Genomic DNA, 27,824 nt, shown 5'->3' with positions numbered 1-27,824 from the left:
AGCACCTACATCTTTGGGACAACTGACTGGTGACAGTCAGGGCATTTTCTTAGACAGAAGAGGGATCCAGATTCGTGTTCCTGTAAGATAAAAAAGAGATATATATCAGTGTCTTGTGCATGTGAGTGACAGTGTGTTCTGTGCTGAGAAATCCAGATAAAAAGAAGGTCTTCCACTAGTGTGCTTGTAAGAAAGACCTGAAAGCAGCCTGTAGCTACAGGAAGGCTCAAGGTAGTAAACACCATCTGGGTGTCTGAGAAAATGCCCTGACTGTCACCATTAATGGCAGCCCATAGTTAAATCCTTACATTCCTAAAAAAGGTAAAGTTGAAGTTGTGGCCTCCAGAAAGTTTGTTATTTGCCAGCTTAGGCACATTCCCGCTCATCATCTTTTGGCTAGCTTATTATTTAGGCTAACATCATGGAGCACATATGCAAAATTCAAGCTTTGGTTCTCAACAGGTAGCCTAGCCTTAGGTAATTTTATAGATTTTGTCATTAATTGCTCTGAGCTTCCATGTCTGTGTAACAACAGCAAGTAGGAGCTTCTTATCTCCTGTCAAAGATGTTACAGCATAAATACATTCTGGGCAGTAAGGCTGTGACTCCAACATCATGGTGTGACAAGACCAACTAAAAGTGCTCAGACACTGGCGTCCAGCCGTGTCACTCGGTTTGCAACTAAAACTGAGTAGACAATCCACGAAGGCACCTTAAGAAATGGAAACCGCTGATTCAATGTTCCCTTTTGTTTGCTTGGTTGGGTTTTTTGATAATGTCTTTTCCCTCAGAAAGCCTTTGCCACTTGTCCGAGCTCTAACTCCCCTTGTCCCGACCGCTCCCTCCGGGCCGGGGCGCGCCCCCCGCTTCCGGGGCGGGAGCTGCGACTGCGCCTGCGCGCGCGGGGCGGGGCGGGAGGCGGCGGGCGGGGCCCGGCGGGGCGGGGCGGGCGCGTGCAGACCAGGGATCCGCCGGGATTCTCCCGCTGTTTCCCCCGCGATCCCGCTGTGTCCTGCCTAGTGTCCCGCCGTATCCCCCTCGCGTCCCGCCGCACCACCGCGCGGTGAGTCCCCTCGTGGGCAGCGGCGGGCCTGTCCTCCGCGCGGGGGTGGGAGGGCGGGCCGGCATCCCGGCCAGTGCTCCGCTGGGCTGGGCTGGGCTGGTGGCGGGCGCGGCGGAGACGGACGGGACGGGACGGGGCCCGCCGGCGGCGCGGGACGGGCGGGCTCGCTGCCCTCGGACCCCTCGGGGCCGGGGCCGTCCCGGCGCTGTCCCGGTGGGAGCCCCGGCCGGCTCACGGCTCACGGTGTCCGTTTCTGCCCCTCCCAGACCATGTCCAAGTCGCTGAAGAAGATCGTGGAGGAGAGCAGGGAGAAGAACCAACCCGAGGTGGACATGGTGCGAACCGGGGCATCTCCAGCATGCTGGACGTGCCTGGCCTGTGTAGGTACTGGCGGGCGGGCACAGCGCGGAAACTTCCTTATTTGTCCCGGGCGAGCCGGGGCCGCCGCCCGGGGCCGGGGGGGACTGGCTGCCCCGCCCCGCCCCGCTCCGGCCGCTGCCCCGGCCCCGCTGCCCCGGGGTGGTCGCCCGAACCTCCTCCGTCCAGGGGAGACCTGACGCTTTGGGCGCCGGGGCCTTCGGAAGAGATCCGTGGGGCAGGGGAACACGCCCCGCTTCAGGCTCCCGTCAGCACCGCGGGGAGCCGTGTATGTCCGGGGAGCCCTGCACCGGAGGGACCGGCGTGGGGAGCCGGGGTTTCCTCCCGGCACCTGCAGCGCTCAGCGTTCCCTGTCGCACTGCTGGCATTCTGGCACTTGAGTGATGGGAAGACTTTGCCTCCTCTCCGCCTTGCTACTGAAACAAAAACACCAGCCAAGCAGCATCTCCACAGTTTTTGGGAAGGGATAGGGTGACATCACCCTGGGACTACGCGTGGCTGGTCTCTGAAGGAGAGGACAGTAGCACTGTATTACAGCATGATACTTCAGATATTAAATGATTGCACATGCTTCCTGAACCGTGACAGGATGTTGCTGCTGGTATGTTGCATTTACTGTGGTTAATTTACATCAGATGCAGGATACCAATAACAGCATGCTGTCACAGTTCTGGAGAACACATAAATGAAGAGTCAGGTGCCTTTCCCTTGCTTTTGCTTTTCTAAAAATGCACATGATGTTATGGCACAGCCAATATGCAGGGAGTTAAAGTTGTGATTGGTTGTAGTGTGCCACAGTCTGAAATTTTCCTGAATGCAGGAAGTGTGAGACAAAAAGCAAAATCTCAACCAACCCAGGTACTTAAAATTGTAACTATCCTGGGTTTACCTCTTTACCATGTTTGGTTAAATTTGATAGCAGCCAGGAGCAAATGTACATACTCTTATAAGATGGACATGAGTATAGCTCGCTACCAGTTTGCCATTACCTGCAGAGTCAGGAACACACCAAGGTACCTGCAGTCACATCAGTAAAAGATGAAGTCTTAAGTCCAGTTTAACAGAACTAGGTTCTGTACTGAAGTCTTCATCATGTGCTATTCTTTTCCTCTGTCTGGGTTGCGTGTGGGATTTTGGGAAGATGATGTTGTAAAGACTGTACATGTGAACCACATTAAATAAAAGCTTCACTGTATTTCTATTGATGGGCAGTTCTTTGAGGCAAAGTAGTGTTAGCTCACATTAACTACAGATCAGTTTTCAGAACTATATTTATACCTGTCAGGTAGCAATAGATGATGAGTGTGTGGGGCAGCAACAGAGTACTTGTAACAGTTGGTTTTGTTAATAGGCTTGGCACCTGTTATCAACACTAAACACATAATTAATTAGTCAGCTTTGATCTTTAGGTAGGGAAAAAAGATAATGTTGAGCATGTTGGCAATGCTAAAAAGAAAACAAGCTTTTCTTGTGGCAAAGACTGTTTTGGGTTTGTTTTTTCAGGCAGAGCCAAGGACCACAAGGTGGGACACTGTGGTCCATGGATGGTCCTTGATACCAGGCTGCTAATTAAGCATCTGAGGTGTCTTTGACAGGGAGCTCCCTACCTGAAATGTAGACTTTGTGATACCCTGGTTAGGCTGCACTGCATCAGAGAAGTCTGTGTGCAGATACTCCTGGTGCACACTGAGTGACTTGATCTAGCATGGGGGATTTGGGGATTTGGGCCCTTCTCCAATTTGAGATGAAAGTTAGGAAAGGAGGAAATGACTGGTTTCTGTTAAGTTAATTTATTATTCAGTTACTTTGCTCCCTGACAGGGTTTTTATTTCGGTTTGGTTTTTTAGTGTTTGTTTGGTTTGGTTTTGGTTTTTTGTTTGTTTTTATAGTCAAGATATTCGCTTTCTGGATGAGGAATACCTTCTGCCAGATATACCTTTAAAAAGGCAATGAATAGGTATTACCTCGGAATTTTGGTAAGGTTTGAGAAAATGTTAAATGTGTTGTTTTCAAATCCTGTCATCTGACTCTGAATGGGTAAGTCTTTTCTAGTATAGGCTGGTATTTTGGCTGTCTCTGGCTCTCAGAAGTGGCATGGAAGCTACATGAGTCTGACCTGGTACCATTCCTTTCTTGGTGTGTTGGGTATCTTTCCAGGGCAGTGTTAAAGCTTGGCTTTTCACAACTTTTTAAATTATTTTTTTTCACAAAATAAAAGATCTTTGTTAAAAGCAACCATCACTGTTCATGCCCAACAACTGTTCTTTCACAGCATTTTGTCTTTTAGAAGGGCTACTATAGAGGTTCAGAGATAAGCATAAGTTTAGACTATGATTGGAGGGAACATTTTCGCTATTGAGGTTTAAAGACTTGGTAATTGGAGGATATGCCTAAGTTACTGGGTTCAATAACCCCTGATAAAGATTTTGTCTCATGTAATTATTTAGTGATGGTAAATACCCCTACCACGGGGGCCAGTAACTCCTAAAGGTAAGCTGCTCGCTGTAGTCCTTACTCTTCAAGGAAAGGAACAAGCCTTGCCCCACTGCATATCTGAGTACTTGCTGCAGGGTGACTAATGACTTGTATTTAAGCTTTCTTAACTTAATTCACTTAGAGTTACTGCAAAGCACAAAGATTTGGAAGCAGTGGTACCATGCAACATCGTTTAGTGTCCTTCTCCTTAGGTGTAGACCTATTCTTGTCATGTGTGGTTTAAAAAAAAAACCAAAAAACCACAAAATGTGACATAGAAAACTGGTGTTTTATGGGGGCAGAGAGGAGCAAAGGGCTTGGATACAATTCTCTTCTGGCTTCTCTTTCAGTCTAATGAATTACTTGCTACAGTACAAGGCAGTCACCACTTGTATTTTCTTTTGCCTTGACTTCCACCCTCTGTAGCAGCTGTGGGAGATACAAAACAGACAACATTTGCCTCTGTCAAATACCAATGTCTCTTTCCAAATCAAGATGCAATACTTCTATCTGAAAAGAGATTGACACTTGGTATCTGAAGCTGTCTTAAGCTAGCTTAGACCTTTACATCTTGGCAACCTTTACATCTCTTCCCAGTTTTGTGTTAGCAGAGTGGAGTTACCAGCTTATTATAATGTGGCATTCAGATTCCCAAGAAAAGTTCATTAGTTCCTTAGCCACTCCTTGCTCAGGATTCATTAATATCATTAGAAATAGAGTTCTATTTTGGAATGTCCCTCAATCCAGGTACTTCCATGTTGCCTTCTAATGACTTAAAGTACAAACTAGAATTGTGTTACAGGCTTTTAGAGCACCTAAATTTTTCATGCTTTCAGAATTGTAATACAAGAAAGCTCTTTTCAGAGAAGTTCTGTAGGAAGGAGATTTCAGTTGAGACAGAAATACTCCCTTGATCTGAATGTTCTGTGCTTTAGCTTGTCATATTAATTCAAAGACCACGTAAAACAGTTTCAAGCATTAAAGACTGTTCTTATTCCAGCATATAATAAAGAGATGTTATAACCATTTGTGAGCACATATACGCACTATAGTTGTGCATCCTGCATACACAAATAGTATTAAAAAAATATCTTGCCCTGTGGAAGTGTTCTGTGGTGGTTGGTTTGTTTTTTTTTTATTTCATATTATGGCATAAATAGATGGACCTTTGGTTATAAGGCACCCACTATGGACGGGTAACGGTAGAGAACGCCAATAGGCACCCTGTAGGGTGAGCAAGCAAATTCAGCACATAAAGAATTATGTGCCCTTCCCCTAGCCTAGCAAGTGGTTAGAGGCACTTATTGGTAGAACTTTGAACAGCCATCAACAGCCATGGAATTGTTTGTGGGAGTATGGACCAGTCTAATGTAAGTGTCCTTTTAAGAGCTGATATGAAGAAGCTACGCATTAAGGAATTATTTTGCCCAAATAACTTGAGGCATCTGCTCTGTTGTCAGGGAGATTTACTCTGTAAGTGTTAATTTGCTCTCGTTATCGTTCCATCTGTAAGATATTCATATTTTGCATAAAGTACATGCTTGTGTGGTAGGAATTAACATGCCTAGAATTATTTATCAGAAAGTTAGTGTTGATATAATTGTTCATTTCTAAAATACCAAAGCACAGAAGATGAAGAGGCAAGCTACTGTAACAATACTGAAATGCTCATCCTGCATTAACTTCCTCCAGTGGACAGGACAATGCCTTATCTTGGTGCAGCCAAGGTTGCTGGGGTCTTCCTGTTTTGTGGGTGTTTTTTGGGGTTTTTTTTTGTAATTTATTTTACCCTGGGTTTAGTTGCGTTTTTGTTGATTTTTTTTTTTTTGGCAGGGAGATGGAGTTTTTTTGTTTGTTTATTCTTTCCTTTTATAAAAAAAAATAGGTTGAGTAGTGTCATCCAGATACTTTATGTAAAGGTAGCTTGCAGTGCATGGCAGCAGTATATAAAAAGGCATGATGCTAGGGCCAAAAGGGAAGAGCCTAAATATTCTTCCTTTGATTTGTTCTGTTTTGAAGCAATAGTGGGACAGGGACCTTAATGAGAATTTGTAATTACTGTGCAAGTAAAACTGGCAGTAGGTATTATCCTGACTCTCAAACTTCTGTGTGAATATCTGGTGCATTCTTGAAATCACAATAACTTATTGCCTGTGTTCTAATGACTGTAATGTTATCAAGGCAATGGCCAGGAGCTCCTCCAGTGGCATCATAGAGAGGCCATAGCAATTCCCTGTGGGAATCTCTGTTCCCTTCCATTCTCAGGAGACTGGTACTCAGGCTGAATCGTCTGACCTGTTGAGTGATCTTAGCATGTCCTGCTAGTTAGGCTTACCTGGGCTGTGTGCATCCAAACCAAATGGCCCCACCAGACCCCCTCAGCATTCTAGATGTTACTCAGGAGGTTAATTAGTTTCTTAAGATACATGTCATTATTATCAGAGTTTGTAGTTTAGTTGTCCTGCAGGATTGGCTTTGTATACAGGATGAGGAAAACCACAGTCAGCTGTTCCCACAACATAGTCCTTTTCACAGGAGTAGGTGTGTGGCGGAGTATGGAAAACCATGTTATTTGCAGGGGCTGGTTGTTTCACATAGGAGAGTTTAATGTAAGTGAGCAAATGTCCCTTCATGTGAGGAGTGATCAAGTGCCACTCTCTGTCTAGGCTCCCTTTCTTAAAATGCTTGTAAATCTATCTCTGAACTGGTAGTAGCTTTGAACCTTTCAAGACTGAAGAATCTTTCTGTCTGGATATGTCTAAATTGCTGCTGGAGGTAGTCCAGAGCACAGACACCTAAACCTTTGCTCTTTTCCAAATAGTGTTGGAATGTAGCCCTCTTTGTTCCTTTGGGGGATGTTGGCCTGTTGTTGCTGGTCAAAGATGCAATGAGATTCTTTGTCCATCAGGATGGACTGAGATAGTGGAGTTTCAGACAAGATGTCTAGGCTTCAGTCGAATTTAGACAATAAGGTCCAGACTGAAATGTCTAGAGATTTGGCCCTGAAATTTTTGACATGGACTTTGTTCTATTTTGTATAGGTATGTGAGAAGAAGCCTTTCTGAAAATAGTCTCGGTTGAAGAATAAGTAATGTGACAGAAAAGGAGAGGGAATAGTGAGAATAATGCTTGTAAGCCGGTGTTGTTAAAGGCCAGCAGTGCACATGGCTTGATGGTGTAGTCAGCAGGCTTACCTTTTAAAACTAAATAGGCACCAAACTTATTATGGTATTTAAATTCATGAGGAGTTTGATGTTCAGAAGACCAAGGTCTGCATCCCCAAAGCTTTATTGCCCTTGAGTAGGCATCCACACTTCCTATGTATAGGCATGATGAAATCGTGGCAGGAAAGGTTCACCATGGACACGTGGATTAATCAGGGTCAATCTCTGTTTTCTAGTAGTAAATACTTAATTTTCTTTGTTCAGTTTGTAGGTGATCCAGAGCAGGTATTTGCATGTGTGCTGCTGTCTAGCATTTGGGGCAGTTCGGTGACTTTATACTTCTGTGGTGCAAATAAGTTGCATGCGAGTGATGTCTCCTTATAAACTGGCTTCTTGTATGAGTTAAATATTATTTGGCATGCTTTTTTTTAAATATTGAATTACATCTTGAGCACAGAAACAGCAAATCCTCAGCCCTTTTTTTAGTCCATGTGAGTTGTCATTCTGATTTGTATTCTTATAATGCGTGTTTCACTTAGTGGAGCGTGGGGAGGGGAAGACATTACCATTTCCTGTCACTACCTTGAAAAGTTTCTTTTATTTTGATACCTTGGACATGTGTAGCCTTAACAAATAATCATTCATAGAAGTCATATCCTCATGGAAGAGGTAGTTCATGAGCAGAAAAGAGTTAAGAAAGTCCTATCATATTGGTGGTTATATGAACTAAATTTGAGCTTTCCTCATGTAGTTTCTCAAGTCATTCTAACTGCTTATTAAAAGGCACTTGGTGGGGATTGATGGTCTTAATGTAATGAAGTTCATTATGGATTCTGACAAAGTAAAGAACAGATTGTCTGAATTTTGGATTCTTCTGTGAAGCTGGCAGAGCTCTGCAAAACTGGAGTGAACTAGTTAAGGCCACAGAAGTGTGGTGACACCTTCGGTCTTTGTTCTGCTCTAATAAACCATAGGAACCATCAACTAAAAAGGGAAAAAAGAAATAGTGCAGAAGTTCTTTTAGAATCCGCTCTGTGCCTGACTGCCCAATTTGACATCCCAGTCCCTGCACTTCAGTGTGGGGTTGGGGGACCTTTGGGCAGTGTGGGGTTGGGGGACCTTTGGGCAGTGTGGGGTTGGGGGACCTTTGGGCAGTGTGGGTGTTGGGGGACCTTTGGGCAGCAGTGATGCAGGGTCCCACCTGCTCAGAGCCCAGTTATCATAGTACTTGTGGCAAGATACTGACTCTTTAGTATGGAGGTGAGTTGGTGTGGGTCTTTTTTGCCACTGTAGTTACATCATGCCTTTTAAAGCCTAAAGCTCTTTGTGGAGGCTGCTGCTTTTGTCTGCCCTTTAGTGCTGGCTTTCCTGCAATATTTACAGACTTTCTATGGGCTTCTTTCCCTGTCCTCCTGTTCTATATTGTGAGGTGGTGCAGGCAGTACTTAAAGTGCTCATATTTTAGTAGAAATTTAGGATGGATACAGTGTTTCTTCCTTTCTCCTCCCTGCCTTTCCATCCTCTACAACCTGCAATTGCATAGGGAACTGTGGTGATGCTTTCTTTTTTTGCACTGAACTTTCTGATCTGATGGTGCCTGTGAGTGACTGCTTTCATTCTGCTAACAGGTTATAATTGCCTGTGTTATGTCATGAGCTTTTTCAAGGGTTACTGAAAGGGGCTGCTGTATCAGTGAGTAGAAGCTCTCCAAGTCGTGTTTGATGCAGTAACAGAAGTGGGGACAGAGGAGTAGCTGGATGTGTCCTTTAGTCTTGAGTTTGTCTTGTTTGTTGTGACAGTGCACATGAATCTGAAGTTACTGGAGTGGAGAGAATAACTTTCCTATTTTATTTTCAGCTGGAATAGATGCAAGCTCTCAGTTGCCATGTCCATAAACTAATTCCTTTCTCTCTTTATTTGCAGTTACATTGTCTCATATCACACAGCTGGTTCTGAGTCACAACAAGCTTACATGTAAGTATATTCCTGTATTTAGACTTCATTACAGGCAGTTGAGTTGAAAAGGTGACACTGTTAGTTTGATTTTTTTTTTTTTTGTAATAGGACACAATGTCACTGTTAAAAGTACTTCTTGGTTTAGCACTTCATTAAAAATAAAGAGACTGAGGATGTGACTTAGCAGCCATGTTCAACGTGCCTTTTCATCTTCAGTACAGATCTGCAGTGTACTGGAAGATCTGGAATTCTCAGTCTTGTTACCAGTTCAGCCAGAAATCCATTTCCTACCATGGCTCCAAAGTCCTTATGTTTAGATGAGGACTTCTGAAATTTTTAACTGTACCAGAAATGATAGAGTTTGCATTTTAGTGATAATTAATTTGACTGAAGCAAAACAGATTACAGCTCCACTGCATTATGTCTATAACCAAACATATGTGAGCAAAGCCAACTGAATGTAAGCATCAGGCATGGGAGTCAAGCAGCATACTTCTGTCAAAAAAAAAAAATCTTCTGAGTGTAAGTTTCCTCTTGCTTGTACTGCACACACCGCCTTCAGTTATTACCTTGTGAATCCTGCTTCCCACAGTGAAGAAACCTTTAAGTGAGGTGTTGGTAAATAACATGTAATGAGAGCAATGTAAACATGAAATGTAACTTGGTGGAGGCAGATATCAGGCTGACTTTTGCAAGGCAGAAGTGTTTGTGGGTTTTGGGGGTTTTTTGGTTTGTTGTTGGGTTTTTTTTGGTTTGTTTTTCTGTGTTTTGTTTTGGGGTTTTTTTTTGGTTTTGTGGGGACTTTTTGGGGGGGTTGTTTTGTTTGGGGCTTTTGGTAGTAGAATGCTTCAGGTTTATCCATCAGTGTCTTGTTGAAACATTCCTGCTTCTTGGTTGCTGAAATTCAAGCAGTGAATTTTGTCTCATATTGTTGCTGCATCTTCTAAAGAGAAGTGTTGGTTTTGTTGATGTTCTTGTCGTTGTGTGCTCTCTGCACATGCCAGTGGATTTCTCTCTCAACCAGTCCTTCTGTTTTGGAACTCAACTGAAGAGTGTATGAAATGGGGAGGGGAATGGAACCACCAAAATGGGTTTGTGTTGACGAGAGGACTGGTTAGGTGCTTTAGCATGTACCCAAGGAAATCCTTACAAATTGAGATAGATTTAAAAAACCACAAACAACCCCCCCCCAAAAAACAATCCATTAACACCCAACCTATTGAACTCTTGCAATACTTGCTGCATGAACTGGAAGGTAGTAAGGTAGTGTTATTTAAAACATATGAATTAATGCAAAAATTTCACTAAAGGCTCTGAGCATTTGCAGAGGATTAAGCATGAGGAAAAATGTAAATATTCTTAGATTCTAGTACTTAAACACTTATCTGGATGCAGTTTATTGGGTACTTATGTGTAGCTTAAAGGGTTTGTAGCAGTAAATAGATGAAACTATGGGGACTGAATGGCTGTAAGAAGTATGACTTAGTTATTCTGTGCCTTGCTTCTAGTTGTGTAGTGTCCTCTAGATTGGCGTATTGCTATTTGTTTTTGTCCCTATGGTAGTTTTCAAAGAATCTCAACTTAATTATAAATGTGACCAACAGTTTCCTACCATCTATCAGGTAAATGATGACTGATGGGTAAATTGATGGGCAAATCGAGGCAGGAAAAATCCTAATCATCACTACTAAACATGCAGTTCTATCACTGGTTTAGAAGGTCATGAAGTTACAAATAGCTGGAAGCTGGGAGAATGTTTTGAGAAAGATTGTGGTAAATTTTCTTTGAGCGTTTTGCTGTCTGGCATCTGTTATAAACCACTGATGGAGTTGGGCTGCGGGGCCACCCAGCTGGTGGCTTCTGTGTTCTCTCAGGTACTGCAAGGAGATGCCTGTCTGAACTTGAGTTGCTTGAAAGTCAGGCAGTTAATTTGATCCAACCACTTCAGCTTTCTCTACAGACTTGGGAGGGTTGTGGGCACTTTGAGATAACAGTTCATTCTGCACACCTCTGTCTAATGCTTGTGGTCTGACAGCTCACCCACAGTTGGGTACCTGGTGCTGCCAGGCAAAACTTCTCTCTGATGCTCTGGTATCTCTGTCTGAGTAGCTGCTTATCTGGCGTGAGGATGAAATGAGTTGTAAGTGTTACTGTTTGTAATCTTGACTATTCTTTCTCTGGGATTGTAGAATTCCTACAACTGTTGACATCTAACAAACTGAATCATCTCTTCCACATGACACCTTACAAATCTTAAACGTATCTAAAGGATAATTTCAGCTGAACACACAACTGGCTGGGCAGGTAGTAGGTATCTGCCTTGCTTTGAGGAATAGGAGACAGGCTGAAACTCCTGCACAGAGACTCGAATCAAGGCAAACTTGGCTTGGTCAGATCTGAGCTTGGGGAGGGGTTACATTCTTCAGCATGAGCACCAGAATGAAAAGCTAAGTAACTGACCTATGACCAGCTATGCGTCTTAGCTGTAGACCTGACTTGGAAAGATATGGTAATAAGGGGTGTCCAAGAAGGATGTGTTTAGGTTTACTTTAACTATTCAAGAAAAATCCAGAGTATACTCTTTCTTTAAAGTGGTTTAAGTTTTCAAAATACCAGTTTACGGACTGCCACTGTTATAAATTTGTGTTATATTAAATCTCAGCCTTTAATTACTGCTTTCTTCTAAAGTAGCCATTAGATCAGCAGACTACAAATATATGGGTTCTCTCAGCCAAGGAATTCTGTCAGCCTTTCTAATTGCTGTGTTTGGGTTTCTTTTATGGGAAGGTAAGACCACTGCTTTTCCTGAGAAGTAACTCATTGAGTCTGAAACTTATTTCACAAATGGATGTTGACACTTAAATAGACAGCACACATTTTTAAAAGGCTAAATTTCAAGTTCATATTCTCATATTTGACACTGTTGACCTAATCTTTTAAGCTATGTAATTAATTGTCTTAGCAGATTGTTCTTAAAATGACTAGGAAGCTGATGGCAGTGACACTTGACATGCTACACTAAGGTCATATTAGCATCTTCTACTAGTTTTCTGCCATTTAAATGAGTGTTCTGCTTGCCTTTTTTTTTTTTTTTTTTTTGCTGTTTAGAGTAAATATGTCTATCTGGAAGAATAGATACGGGTAAAAGCTGGATATGCATATTTTATGTAAACATACTTCATATTTTTGCCAGAGAACTATTAAAAGTAAGTTAAGTTTCGTTAGCAGGTATGAGGAGTTTGCACTGTTAAATCCATCATACTGCTCAGAATACTTTTGTGGTATGGATTTGTTAATATTTGTAGTGTGGCCTTCTTACTGCATGTATGTGTCTAAATCATTCACTATCAGATGTACTCCAGTCCACATTGATTTTTTCTGGAGCATATTAGGCTGAATTTTTTTTCAGCTATCTGGTGCTGTGCTAATGGAGGAGTCTTGAATTGGCTTTTGCTCTCGGTGCCTTTTGAGTCTGTCCTTTCCTGCTTGGTGAGAACTTTCTGTGCTTCAAAATCAGAAGCAAAACTCTGGGGAAAGATAAATAGCTGCAATTCTGCAGTCTTTTTGAACCAGTTGCTGCATAAGTGACAAACCTGTCATGACTCTGCTGTGGAGTCTCTGCGAAAATCCAGCTGAAAGTGGAGGGAGATAGTGAATATGTGTGCTTTTTTTAACATAATGTAAGACTTGTGGCCCAGTGTCTCTGTATGTTGTACTGGGAGGTTTTTGTTACATCATTTAGTGATTTAAAGCCTTCTATCCAGTATACAGCTGAGAAGCAAAATTCAAGACAGTCTTAGCCTGCATAGGTTGTCTGATCCTGACCCAGGGGTCTGTTTACCCATTGGCTATCATCAAAATAAAGAGCCAGGTGGCATGATTCCTCTTGTGTTGCTGTTCCATGGAGTGGCTGTGCCAGTCCCGTGTCAAGGAATTTGTCACAGAAGTTCTTGAAATCAAACTTGGTCCTACTTTGTTCAGAACCCTTCAGCTAGAAGGGGTCTGTGTGGTTTCATAATGGTTCTGGGGAACAGGTTGGGAATTGCAGAATACTGATATTCTGGGAAGGCCAGATCAGGGAGAGGAAGGGATATCACACCAGGTTTATCTGTCTGTTCTACTCTAGGTCTTGCCCCCATATTATTTCAAGCAGTGTATCACATTGTCTTGAGGGCTTAGGGTTTGTGATTTTTTTCTTTATAAATTGGTTGTGCTAGAGCAATAAATGGCTACCTTAGACTGGAAAAAAGTGCCTTTGGAGGCTGAAGTCAGCAGAGCAGATTAGGTTTCAACTTTGGGTCCCCTTGTTGCCACTACATTTGTAAGTGAACAATAATTGGAGTAGAATTAGCAACAGAGAAACTTCCATTTATAAAGGGAACTGTTAGAGCATAAAAAATGTGGATTATGCCTTGCCTGATGTATTTTTTCCTAGCAGACCAGCTTTTGTGTCCTATTTTGCCATTAAGTGTGAAGTGGTACTGAACATTCTAGACTTTAGAGAGCTGGGCTAGCTCAACATTAGTCTGCAGCTACTGAAAGCATATACAAAATTTCACACTTTAATATAGGATGTGGAATTTTTACTTGGTGTGCTGATGAAGTTTTGACAATTAAAATCCATGTACTACATCGTGAATAGGAAGTATGCTTGAAGAGCTTTCAGAAGCTCAGGTTAACCAGGCCCCCCCCCCCAGGAGGGCACAGAGGGGAAGATGTGACTGGAAAGCAAGTTGGGATGTTAAAGGTTACTTCAGCATTGACAGCAGGTAGTGCTGGTCATCATCAATATGAGTGCAACTATTACACTGCCAGCTTGTCGTGTTTTATTTTCACTTATTTTGGGATGTGCAGTAAGTTTTTGATGAATTGTAACTACACTAACAATTATTTGCCTTACCTACCAGCAGTGATTAATTGACCTTGTAATCACTTGGAGAAATCTATTCGGGGATTCTAGCTTTTGTGTCATTATCTGCTTGTACCTGGAGTGTTCCTGCTGCCAGTGAAGTACCAGTACTGTATGGTTTGTCCATTAGAGGTCACTGTTTGAATACTTTTAGCGGTTTGTTTCCTGGGAAGAAACTTGTGCTCCTGGTAGCTCTTCATCCTGCCTGGTAGGTGGTGGTGCACAGTAACTTAAGTTTTTACTGTTCTGCTCAGTCTCCTTAACCTCAGGTGGTCTGTGCTCACTGGTTTCACCGTAATTTTGTGCTGCCTTTAAATTTTCTCAGTAGTTTCCTGCTATTCAGAGGTCATGCCTGATAACTTTTCTATCCTTTGGCTCTCGTGCTCTGATTCCTTACCCACTATTATCAAATGTCTAAATGATGGGAGATCTGGAACAACTATTTTTTCATCAGACCTCTCCTATGTTACCTAATGTCGTGTTCTCTGTCCTCCTTTTTTTTCCAGAGCTGATGTCTTGTGCTGTTCTGTGCACTTTCTATTGCTTTTCACATGATTCTCATGTAATCCTTTATTCATCTTTAGTCCTTTCCTTTTTGTGAGGTGACTCAATAGTTTTTTGTTGCTGGTTCCCATTTCTACTCCTGAATTTTTGGAGTTCACTTTCTGATCCTGTCAGAATACCTGTGTCTCATTGATCATGTTCCTTTGACAGCCATGTAGTCACCCTTTATCATCCTTTTGCATTTTGTCTTCTTCCAGCAGAGCAGTTCAAAACTTTACTTTTTTTTTTTGTGCTCACACGACTTACTGCTTCTTTTCTCTGCCATCTTCTAAATTGTTTTGCGCTCTGTATGTAACCAGTACAGAAGCTTGTCAGTTCATTGCTGCTAACCCTCTTGACTGTGTCCTGGGTCTTATTTAACATGCTGCTAAAATCTCTTGGTTTCATTTTTATATTAGGACGTCTCCTTTCTGAGTCACCTTTCTGGCTGTAGTGGATACCTGGGTGTATGGGAGGTATTCCAGAGACAAAGCAACACTGCATCTGTCTGTCCTGAATTCCTTCCCAGTCTAGCTGCTCTGTCTTCTCCAGTCTGCTGAAACGTGTTAGGGTGTTTCCCACTGGTATTGTCTGACACTTTGCATCTTGCCTGGTATCAGGTTATTTATATAGCAAACTTGCTGACCTCTGGAAGAAACTAGATGACTGTATATTCTTTACTCTTTGTTGCTTCTTGTAGTCTCCTCTACTTTGCTTCTGCCTCTGCTTCCATCTGATAAGTCATTCTGTGCTGTTGTACTGGCATGATACGCCCCAAAATGGTGCAAGTAAGCTGTCTGTGTGGTGAGACTAGGGTTGTGTCCAAAGCACAGGAACTTGTGCCTGACAGTGGCCTATCAGCAGTGCCTGGGAGTGATGCTTTAAATTGACAGCAAGCCTTTTATTTTTGTTACATATTTTGATTTAGTTTTACTTTATATTTCTGATGCAGGGGTCTCTAAAGGGAAATATCTTTAGGAATGAAGTGCAAAGGGAGACATGAGAAGGAGGGAAAAGGAGATTCCTCTACATATACCTTACTAAATTTGTGATATCTGAGTTCTGCAAAAATGTTAACTTTTTTCCTTCCTGAAAAAAAACCCAGACCTTTGGTTCTGAGAAAGTACAGATGGTAGAGCATTTTATCTTTAAATAATAAAAATTTTGGTTTTAGGAAGCTTTGGGAGAATGAAACAGAATAATTTATGAAAGAGTTTTGTGCTGTAATGGTATAAGGGTGCATGCTGAAACTACCCAATTTATATATAAATTAAATTGTCAAGTTTGTGCTGTATGGCAACAGAGTCAGTTTTGCATTGTAAGTAAAACGTCAATACTAAAAATATAGACAGAAATCACTTGCTTTTAACAGAGTGCTTCAGAAGCTGTTGTTCTTCTCTTATTAAAAGACATCTGCAAATATATTAACTCCTTTTTTTTAGTCTCGATGTTTTATGACGTTAGTACAAATTTCTTGTGTCTTCACTTATTTCCCAGTGGCTTAAATTAACTGTAATTTTTTGTCCCATATAAATTCTCCATGTGTATGTACAGATTGTAATGGAAAATGGTTGGAAATCCTCTTGCCCAGATCCAGACTATTTTGAAATTAGCATTTTCAAAACTAGTGCCTGGTGCAAAAGGGAACTCACGTTGTTAAAGAGCTTAATTTTGTATTACAGAATTTACTGTTTAACAAGCCAAGTGGAATTTTTTGATACTAATATGGAAGCACAGAGATAAGAAGGTAGATTTGGTCTAGATTGAGAGGAAACTGGATTTAGTTTGGTATACTTGGTTTTGTACTTTATTTCCTGTGTATTCTTTTTGTTCTTTTAGTAGTCAGGTGTGTCGAAGCGGATAATGACACAGCTTTTCCCTTCAGACCACTCACCATCTGGCCTCTTACTTTTTCCATTGATGTCTTGTGACATAACCCTTGGGGTGAAATAATTTCCTGATCCTTATGTGATGATGGGCAATGTGGTAACTGTTGCTCTTGACTCAATATCTCCCGTAGCTGGAAATGAAATGTATAGTCAGCTGAAGCCTGGGGGAAGGTAACACAGAGGCACAGGGAGGACTGTACCATACAGACTGAAATTTGTGGCTTTAAGTACTGGGTATAGGGAGCCCAAACTAGGAAGGAGCTTAATTCATGTCCAGTTCTGAGGACTGGAACAAGGAACACATGTGCTGACTTTGGTTTTGAGCAGTGAGCTCTTTTACTGCAGCCTCTTCTGTGTGTGTTTAGAGGACAGGCTGGTGTCCCCGCTAAGCGGTGTCAGCACAGCAGTCGGCAATGCTGAACTGGGGGAAGAGTCAGTTGATCCAAGTAGCAGTGAAAAATAGTCCTGTGTGAGTTCTTAAAAACATTTCAGTGGTATAAAAAGTGTAAGCTGCTAATACTGTCCAATTAATGCAAATTGAAATTTTGAACCATTCTTTAGATACGCTGAAAGCAGAATTCTGTTACTAAGCACTTGCTAAGCACCCAACAACATGAGTATTTCTGAGTAAGAGAAGGTGACCTTCACCTTTAGGTTAACCTATGGTGTTGGTTCAAGGCCTGGTGTTCAGGACATCTGTAAACTGCAGACAACATGTTTAATAGACTGAAGTGAAGAGAATATTGAGGGAGGGAAAGGTGAACATGCTGGATGAACTTCAGACAGTTTGATTTATGTAAAGCTGGCAACTGTGCAGTAGTGTAAAACTCTGAAAAGATCATGCCTAAACACCTGAAGGAGACTCATGGAGATTTAGTGAGAGAGACTGTTTGCATTTGGTGGATGCCTAATAATTCTAAATTTAACACTATCAACTCAAGTTCTTTAGTCCTGCAGAAGTTATTTATCTTAACCATTTCCTGCTGTTGAAAGATCAAAATATACAGATAATCTGACCTGTAACAAGGGTACAGGTGTACTTCAAACCTCTTCCATAGTTTACTGCATGAGGTTTTTTTTTCCTTCTGACTTAAAAATAAGACAGCAAAGCATCTTGGCTGAACTGTGCACTCCTCACAGAAGGATTATTGAAGCTGAAGATGCTGTGATCCACTACAGTATTTTCATGTCACATTAATTCAAAAAACTTGGCTAATACTCTATTTTCTTCAAAATTATTTGTAGAAATGAAGGGGCATATCCACATACTTATACCCATCCTTATTTGCGCTGTTCCTTACTGCTGTAAAAAAGCTAATAAACATCAGATTTTTGTGAGTTATTTTGATGTGGTTTCAGTTCTTTGCTGTTACGTGATTTATTTTCAACCTAGTAACACCTTCCTAACCTCAACCGCTGGTTTCTAGATTGCTCTTCAATCTCTGAAGTTCATCGTAAGCTCTCTTCTCAGAGAAGAACAGATTTGTCCTTTGTCTTCGCTAGATGTCACTTGATTCCCAGTGTCCTCTCAGCCTTTCTTGTGCTCACTGCACTTCTCCTTAGCCACTTCTCTGGCTTCTAAATTAGAACTGTTTATTGATAAATTGCTTTGTTAGCACAGTAGCACATTAGTGAGCTATAGTATAATTTAAACATATTCATAAAAACAGTTTCATAACTGAGGTGCTTCTGTGGATAATTGCAATTAAAAAACCCTGCTGGTTTCTGGAAGGAGCTGAAGATTAGGGAGACAAGTTTGTTTTTAATGTTTTCAGAGTGAGGAAGATTAATATCCATCTTTGGAAGAGTGGAGGGAGGGCAAAAGGGGAAACTTGAACTACACAGTGTGTAAATTAAGTACTGTATGCTTCAGTTGGGATCAGGATTCTCTCCAGTTAACTGCCAAGTATGATATCAGCATGCCTATGAATATTTAAAATGAAAACTGTTGTGTTCTCCCTCAGCTAATTCCTCTTTCATTTTGGTGAAGCTGATTGCTTCTCTCTCAGTATAACAGAACCCTTGTCAAATTAATCTAAACATGACTCCAGCTCTATGAGTACAGTTATATTGGATGCACAGAATGCATTATATATTTAGTATTCTAAATTCTTCCTCCCCCATGAAATGTGAGTAACATTTCATACCTTTATGACCTTTACACTAAGGGATCCTTACTCATGAAAAGTTCCTGCTGACACTAACTGGATTAGCAAATCTGTGGAACTGGGTTTATTGTATTGTACAGCCCACAGGTTTTACTTTAGGCTTAAAAAGTGGGGTTTTGCTCTTGGCAAGAAAACCTTACCTGAGATCCACAGTGCACTGATAGGACTCTCAAAGGTCTGTATTGAGTTCTCTTTACTCTGTATGACTCTTGACCAGCTTTTAAGCGGAACAATTTAATGAGAAACTGGCATAGTCTTATAAATCTCTTTTCTGTCAAGTAGTGCTATTTAAATAGCTCTTCTGGATAAATATTCCCTTAGAACCTGTAAAGGTTTGGAGTACTACTGAACATCATGTTCCTAGGTACTGCAAAATTACTTCATTAAGTAGAAGAAACATTCTGAAAAAAAGCAGGGTTTGTGCAGCCTGAAGTTTTTAAGAATGTGAATGCCAAAGGAACTAATCTTATTTTTAAAAATTAAAATTCTTATTTCACTTGATGTCTGTTTCAAAAACCATTGAATTCAATCGGAGGTTTTCTATAGCCTTTGGATCATAGTTATTAAGGAGATTGCAACCTTACTCATGCACATTTTTATGCATGATAAGGTATTACAAATGCCCTTTTCCAACCAGCAGTGGGACAGTGTTTATTTGGAACATAAATTAAACGGTTAAAGAAGTTTACATACCATGTGTTCATCTCATGGAGACTAACATTTTTACTCAATCATTTCACTTATCCAATTGGGTAGTTTATTGATTCTTGTCACTTTTTTCATCTGAGCTTCTTTATCTAAAAGGTTTTATATTTTATTTTTAAATTGTAAAGAAGGTTTTGATATGGATCTCTTTTACCAAGAGTGTCTTCAGAAATGTTTAATTTAATGTTGTTCCTTACTAAATACAAAAAACCACCAGACTAGATTTCATCTTTCAAGTGAAAGGAAATGGAGACTTAATTTTGCAACCACCCAAGTATGTTTACTTTTAAAGTAGCGAGGATCCTTGTTGTTTTTCAGGACTTCACAGATGCTTTAAGAGAAATAATCTTGGAGATTATTTTAAGAAATAAAGACTTTCTGAAGCCTGTGCATTTTCAACTGTACAGAGACCTAACTGAATGACAAAGGAATGGCAGAGTGGAACTGGAGAGAAATAATAAATCTCCGTTTCTTATCTTATCTTTTTCTGTGTTCTTCCTCCTTTGTCAAAGGTTGAGTATACAAAAGGAACTGGATTTGGATGTCAATTCTAGGTAGTGGTATGAGAACCTTTTGACTTTCTGCTTTATGAGAAAGGGTTACATCTGAGACACTTAATTCCAAGCTGTTGTCACTGATTTGAATGTTCTTAGTATGTTGCTTTGCAGAGCAGTTGTCTTGGATGAAAGGTCCTTCTAGCCCAGTATCTGTTCTCCAACAGAGGGCAACATCAGACCTCTTGTAAAGATCATGTCTGGTTCTCAGTGTGGGAACAGAACTAAGGCCTAGATCCAGGATACTCTAGATGCAGAGTTATATAGGCATTAAATAGTAGCATTTAGTCCTCCTTATCTATGTTTTGGAAATAATTTTGTAACTTTTGAACACCTGCTGGTTATGTAGAAATAAAATGTAATAACTCACCTTGAATGAAAGGTTGCTCTGATGAGAACATGTTTTAGTGTCTAAAGAATTGCCTCTAACTTCAGGGCAAAAAAGACTATAAATGCTTTGAAGAATAACAAGTTGCCAGTTTTAATTCCCCGAAACATGAACAAAGTCCTCATATTCCTTGTAAGCAGCCTGTAGACCCTGTCTTTCACTGTCAGCCAACCTCTTGAAATCAAGGTGAAGTCTAGAGCTGTCACAGTGAATCACCGTATGCAATTTTCAATATTGAACAAAGGGATGGAAGCTGCTCCTGGTCTTGTGAAGTGTGACTTAATATGAATGGGGCTGTATGATGTGACTGAAGCTTCACAGGAGAACACAAAGGCATGGGGCTGCCAAATTTTACTAGCATTTGCTGAGGGGGAGTTGTTAATGACACTGGGCAGCAGATGGTCTTAGAAGAGTTGTTAAGACACTGTGGATCGTACTGTAAATATGTGGGTGAATGGAACCAGGATGCTGACAGTTCACTCTCACAGCTCATCATGAGAAGGTGACTCGAGTGGAATTCAGTATTGCCAGAATATGAATGTCTGGGGATTTGGCAGTCTGCTATGTATCTGGGAAGAATTTTGCAATGTAACAGTGGGAAGGTAGTTGGGTTGTGTAAAGTTCAGAACAGAGAACATGATATGACTAGTCAGCCTTGCTTGACCACCACTGATCTTTAGACCTGAAGGTACTGAACTTTCAGGTTCAGCAGTACGAGAGTTTTGAGTCTTCTCATTTTCACTGAATACAAGAGAGCATTCGTTCGTATTACAAACGAATCTGAATTGTTGAACCACAAAATAAGCTGTTACAGAAAAAAAGTCCTCTCTTTTCCCTACCAAAAGCCTGGTCTTGACCTACTTTTCTGGTTTTCCTTCTCACGAAATAGCTCCATGCCCTCCATCCAAACCAAAAAGTACAATTGTGGATTAGGGCTTTTCATTTTAATTTAACAGAGTGAGACACGAAGTATTTCATTCAAATCCTTTGCTGAATAGCTTACCCATGCAGCTTTTAGTATATCTTGGAGAAAATAATGATATAAAGTATCCTAAGTGTGATTCACAACATAAAATACAGTATTGGGGGAATTATACAGATATATCAGAAGCTGTGCAAGGGCACAGCTCCTGTTGTTCCCTAGGGACACTTACTCATACCTGTGCCCTGACAAAAGAAACCAAATTGAAAACCTCTGATAAACTAGCCAGTGGTAGCTGAGTTTTGCCCCGTATTTGCAAGTGGGATAATCAGGTAGAATTTCAGATTCTTCAACTGTGTAGTAACTCATTGAAACTAGGATTCTCTTTGATGGTGGGATCTTCAGTGCAAATGTAATCTTCATGAACAAATCTCTGGAAGCTGTTTTCTTCCTGTCTTCTTGATGTCTGCATGTCATCTTCTTCTGTGTAGTTTCATGGGGTTTTTTGGATTGGTTTGTGGGATTTCTTTTGGTTGTGGTTTTTTTTTTGTTTGTTTGCTTTTTTTTAAATAAGGAGGAGTGTTCACCTTCTTCCTCCAAATGATTCTTTATCTCTCCACAGTCCCCTAGCTTAAGGCAGAAGAGAGAGATAAACTTAAGAATTAATTTATGCTAGAATGGGGAAACAAGCTGGTATTTGAAAGAATATATCCACTAAATCTGTTGTTTGTTAAAGGTAGCTCAGTACCTGAGTCACAGAATCACAGAATGGTTCAGATTGGAAGAGACCACAGTGGGTCATCTCATGATGCCAATTTGCAGGGTTTTTTAGAGGAGTGTAACCTCCTACACTGTCAAAAAGGCCAAAACCTTCATAACAAAATTTTTATTAATTGCCTCAATTGTATAACTTCAGGCAAATTGTGTTTGGTCTCTGTATTGTTTAGGCTAAAACTTAGTATTTGCTAGTATTTCTGATTCCTAGTCTTCATGAACATAGTATCTGAGAAGAGCAGAAACATGGTTTGCCTGTCCATGGCATATCATCAAAGTCAAATTATAAAGTCTAATTTCTGAAATGAAAACATTTTAATATTGGTAATTACTGTTCTGGTGAAATATTGAGACTGGAAACAGCTGAATTATGTCAATTAAAATCCTCAGTTAACTTGTGTTAGGGAATAATTTAAAACAGCAGTAGTAGTGCATTACTCTTTACTTTCTGAAGGCACATAATTCTCACTATCATTGAATGACAGATAGGCATGGACTTGTTGGAAAATACTGCAAAGGGAGGTCTTTTACATATTCAGATTTACCTAATAACTTTATAAAAAAGTCTGCTAAAAGCCTCCTGCAATGAATATGACCCTCAACAGTAATATTTATGTAACGTAATTAGAGTCTTCCTTAGGGATCCCATTATTGTTCACAATGTAATCAGACTTATAATCTAGTAAATGTGGCATACTGTAATGTTCTGCTTTGTAAACATTATTGACTCCATTTTAAGACTGAGATTGCTTCATACCAACAAATAAAAGAAAATCATGGCCTCGTAAAACCTTCTAATGATTTAGATGTGCACTCTGCAGGTTCCTAATGCAGTCAAAGTTGAGACTGAACCAAGGTGAATACTGAACACAGGTGCAGGCTTCAGTGCAGGTGACTTGCCAACCTCCTTTACCCCTCAGCTGGCTGCTTTAATCTCACTAAGTTTACGGGGGGAAAAGATGCAAATCTGAATAGGTTTTTAACCTCATTAGCACAGGCATATTCATACTGTGCTTCTGCCTTATATGTCATATTTCTAGATAATAACAAGCAGCTATTGATCTGTTGGTAATCCACTGTAGCCATGTGCGTGTATTGATCAGTCTGTCACTCAAGGGAGGTAACCGAAAATAGGCTTGGCTAAACAGTTCTTCTTTTAGGGCTGAACTTAATTTTTATATATTTTGTTGTATCTTAAATGACCAAAAACTTGGATACTAGATTATTTAAGCAGTAAGCAGAACGGAGCATTGTTAAAAACGAGGTTTTATTTTGTTTGTTGCTTAACACCTTTAGTACAACTGCTGTCTTGGTATAACTACTTGTATCATTCATTTTTTTTCCACTTAAATCATGAAATGATCCGAGTCTCTTAGGCTCTGCTCTTTTGAGACCTATGTGTGCTGCATGAACTGAGATGACAGCCTGTGCCTGTTTGTTAGTCTGTAAGAGCATTTGTTGTCCTTGTCTCTCTCTCTGCAGTGGTCTTTGTTAGTCAAAATATCTTACAATTCTGATAGTAATTTTTGAAGTTTTGAATTCCAGATAGGAGGCTTTTTGAATATAAATTTTGCTTTTACTGCAGTAACAATGAGATGCTCCTTGTACTGCAGTCACTGCAAACACCAGGTGCTAGAAGAGCATCTCTAGTCTAGGTAGCTTGCTCTAATTGCAGTCTCTCACTGTGAAAACTTTCCCACAGCTGTGCCAGCAAACATCGCAGACCTGAGAAATATAGAAGTGCTCAACTTTTTCAACAACCAGATTGAGGAGCTGCCTACACAGATTAGCAGCCTTCAGAAGCTCAAACATCTGAACCTTGGGTGCGTATCTTAATGCAAAAATTTGCTGTAATAGAGGTGCAATTAAAAGTCATTGCAACTGAACCTGGAACTTCTTATTTTTTGCAATTGAAGTTTGTTTTTGCTATTGAAGTTTTTTATTGCAAGTGTTTGTGAGGATAACTCGGCAATTACGACTTCAGAGTGTTCAGCTAATGTTCTGAATAAGCAGATACTTAGAAGTGATCAAGCACTTACTCTGGTATACTGATAAACATTTAAGGCAAAGCAACTCATATTCATCACATACTGAGGTCAAACTGAACAATTATTGAATTTTACTTCCCTAGCAACTGCCTCTTGCTTCTGGAGTTGCTGCAGAAGAATCAGGCTTTATTTCCTGTTCTGCTTTAAAAAAAAAAATTCCACATTAATCTAGAACTTTAATTCCAAGGTTCCAAAACTGGGATTATAGACATTTTAATTTATATTAAACCTGTAAAAGAAGCAGCAAATCTTTAGATGTGGTATGCATTTAATTCAAAGAGCTAGTATTGACTGAATTTGAGCCAGGAGTGTTTCTGTTAAGTGTTCAGATAATATATTCCAGTAGAGTTGGTAATACTTTATAATAACTACAGTTGTGGAGGACTTTCTTGAATTAAGAAAACAAAGCATAGGACCTTCTTAAAATTAAATTGGCATATTAAAGTGTAACTATTTAGAAAAGCACTGGTAAGCATAAGCTTTAGCACTATAGGCTTCTCATAGAAAGAATGTTGGTATTTTATAAAGTCAAACTTCTGAACACCTTAAACTAAGCATTTCTAACTCTTCTGAATACCAGCTGATTCTCACTAGGCTCTGTGTATCCTGCTTTTAGAAACTTTTGTAAAGCACTGGTAATTGAATTGCGTCTGTTGGAATGCCAGTAAATGTTTTAATGATGATCTGTCTTCCCTGGTCTTTATTTGGTCATAGTAGATCTTTAGCTTTCCTTAATATCTCTTTGAACCGCAGTTGCTTTTCAGAGCAAATATTAATCAGGATTCTATATATTTTGGGGGTTAAATCCATATTTATAAACGTGTTGCAGTACATGAAGGAAGAAGTTGGGCACTTCCCATGGATTAAAGCAGTGAAAATTATTGGTATAGTTCAAATACTAGTCTTCATTAATGAAAAAAGAAATGTAGTGCAAAAGACCTTGATGTTAGGGCCAAGACATTTGGGTCTGGAACCACAGTTGCCACCCTCATGTGTCATGTGGCCTAAGGTCTTATAGATTAAATGCTCTTCCTTCTTAATCCTCTCTTTACCCATAATCTTCCAGGTACAGGATTTACCACCTAGCCTTAGCTCTGCAAAATGGGTTCTGTTTTGCAGGTCCTTGGAGTCAGTGAAGAGGAAACTCTTCTGACCTACTAGTTTTTCAGGAGGCAGCCAAGAAACCCTTTTGTCATCTGCAGGGCATGTGTTAGAAGGCTTCAGAACAGTCCTCCAGGGGAGAGGGGAAGCTTGAATAAGAGCAGAGATTATTTTTGGGAGAGTTTTGTTGCGGAAAGGTCAAGTGGTGGAGTGGAAAGAGGAAAGGTGTACAGCTGCACTGAAAGCTTAAAAGTGTAAAATTTGGATGACAGATGAGGCACAGTTTCTGAGGCACGAGCTCAGTGTTTGAACTTGTGCAGGGCCAAATAGTGCTGGGCAGGGTCTTTGAGCTGGTTCGCTTTGCATGTCAAAGGATAGATACCATTCTGCCTGTTGTCAAAAGGGAGAATATTCCTTCTCACCCTATTCTTTGGTTAAAAAAGGGAAGACTGTCAGGGCCACTAATGATCTGCTTTTAGTCCTGTTTGCTGTAAAGAACAGTTTTAAAACAGTGACAAGTCTGCAGTAGCAATAGGGGAGAGGAGCTTTCTGTATTTTAATAATTGCTACTACGCAGCAATAGTAGGAGTATGCCCATGATAGGACTCCTTATGGGGGATGAGGAGGAAGAATGAGTTCATCTGGAGTTTAGCTACAGAGAGCTGATCTCTACAGGTTCTTGTTCTGGTGGCACTGGCTTATGCAAAAGTGGGAGAGGAAAGATGAGAGTTTGTGAAAGAAATGGTGTATGTGCTTATCCTACCTTTGGTACCATGAATGTGTAGTGTTTCTTATTTTTGGGTACCCAAATTTGTTAGTACGTTTACTGGATTTTTTGTAGTTTTAAATGTTAGATCATGCTTCATACATTCATATATCATCTCCTCTTGACTTAAGTTGTGACTGTTGTTCTTTATCACTTTAGCATCAAAAAGAGAAAATTTAGAATATGTTTAGAGATAACATCTGAAAGGTCATCTTTGTTTCCAGTCATCACATAACAATAAAATCCTGTTTTTGACAATGGCTACCTGTACAGGCTCTTCCTGAAGATGCCTGCCTTCTCTGTTCTGCTTTCAAACCAGGGTGACAACTAGAGCAGGATCCGTACACACAAGGCGTATATTTGGTGTACATGCAATAGGAACAGTATGAATACGAAACTGCCAGGTGGTTCTTTTCTGTTCATATGATAAACAGGCAGAGCTCTAGTTCATACACAAACAGTAAGGTTCTGTGAAGAGATCTCCAGCTCTGTGCCTGCCTTCATTATTGCAGCAGCTCTCTGGATCACCTTGTTCAAGCTCTTTGAGGTCAGAGAGAAGTTACTGTTTTCTGTGCCTTGTCTGCTCCAGGTTATCAGAGAAATCCCTTCCTTCTCTTAGTTTTCCTTATGTTATGACTGTTGCCAGTGGGAACTGCTATCCTAAACCCTCTTAAGACTGGCTGATTGAGCTATATTTAGATTAAGCCTTATCAATCACAGGACTGACATTTTATTTACTTCATGCTCCGTGTGCATCAATACTTATCTGGTGACACAGATTTGCTGTTCTTAAGAAGGGGTTTGAGCAGCAGTTATCAATGAACACAAATACTGTGCAGTTGAGGTATTCCTCTTTGTATTTGGTGCCATGGTTAAGAACTATGTGGTATATGGCAGAATGGCACATGGTCAAGATGATGTGCAAAAGGGTAATTTGTAGTTTAGCTAGTCATCTACAAGAACCAGCTTTCTCTGTGGAACACTTTTAAGCTGAGCATGGCACTGTGATAGGTCTCTTCCTTGTGCTGTATGTTTCAGATGTGGCTGCTGGTTGACATAACAAACAGAATCCCTTGCGAGTGCTTAAGTTTGGGTATATTTATTGAAGTGAAAGATAAAAAAAGATCCGCATTGCAAGGGGTTGCTCAGCATCTCAGAGCATCAACCCCTTTTCAAAACAAAAGGAAATCTTGACGTAGATTAAATTTTTTTATGGGAAAAAAAAAACAAAAACAAGTCTTGTGGCCTGTATTATTCCTACTAGATGAAGTGAATGCTGATGTCATGTTCTTTTCCTTTCCTCTTTACCTGCAGCATGAACAGGCTAAACACCTTGCCAAGGGGATTTGGATCTTTACCAGCTCTAGAAGTTCTTGACTTGACTTACAACAACTTAAATGAAAATTCCCTACCAGGAAACTTCTTCTATCTAAGTAAGAAACTTTTCTATAAACCTTGCAAATCTTCATGATATGGTGCTTTGCTTTCTGCAGTTGAAATTTATTTGATGGAGACCAAAATCCAGCAGAATTTTTTCTGATATTTATGTTTTTCTTTTTATGTCTTGACTGCTTCTACATAGCACAGCAATATTTATCACTGATATACAGTCACCTGACACCTTTGGACATGAGAAGACTTGCTTAGTTCTTCTGAGTAATATTTCCTTGGGTCCCATACTCAGTTAAAACTTCATGGAGGGTTGCAAGCCTCAGGGGAAAATAAACAGTTTTGCAGCACAACTGTTGTGTGTTGAGTCTGAAAACAAATGTGTTCCTGATGGTTCGTTACTGAAATAGTTTTATCAGCGTGTCGATGTTGAAGTGTCCAGTATGTTAAAACATACACTAGGGTTACAAAGCTTGGCAGAGGAATGGTAGACCTAAGCTGACCTTTGCATATGTTAACAATATACACTCAAGTTAAAAGAAAGGTATTGTAATGCATATGTGCAAAATGGTTGCCTAAGCAACTTGAATTCTGGCACTTTCTGGATTTCAGTGGTTCTGCTACCTTACCGA

At 40.4% G+C, this 27,824-nt stretch overlaps 1 protein-coding gene across 5 annotated transcripts in view; it reads left to right on the top strand.

The window, feature by feature from the left end:
- Positions 1 to 27,824, top strand: part of RSU1 (Ras suppressor protein 1) — a 106,328-nt gene that overhangs the window by 4,098 nt on the left and 74,406 nt on the right. For 2 of the 5 annotated variants that reach the window (XR_004355985.1, XM_032682478.1), the window contains exons 2-5: positions 1,330 to 1,447; positions 9,004 to 9,054; positions 23,591 to 23,711; positions 27,118 to 27,236. Coding sequence is in view for 4 of the 5 variants with exons in the window: in XM_032682478.1 (XP_032538369.1) it covers positions 1,330 to 1,447; positions 9,004 to 9,054; positions 23,591 to 23,711; positions 27,118 to 27,236 (409 nt within the window). In the remaining variant the exon portion in view is untranslated. Of the gene's footprint in view, positions 1 to 929; positions 1,064 to 1,329; positions 1,448 to 9,003; positions 9,055 to 23,590; positions 23,712 to 27,117; positions 27,237 to 27,824 lie in introns of those variants that run through there. The other 3 variants (XM_032682510.1, XM_032682488.1, XM_032682501.1) reach the window with 3 other exon arrangements.

This window comes from Chiroxiphia lanceolata, chromosome 1, assembly GCF_009829145.1.
Source record: "Chiroxiphia lanceolata isolate bChiLan1 chromosome 1, bChiLan1.pri, whole genome shotgun sequence".
Classification (NCBI taxonomy): Eukaryota; Metazoa; Chordata; class Aves; order Passeriformes; family Pipridae; genus Chiroxiphia; species Chiroxiphia lanceolata.
The sequence above is the reverse complement of the archived record's forward strand: the minus strand, read 5'-3'. Positions and strand labels throughout refer to the sequence as shown.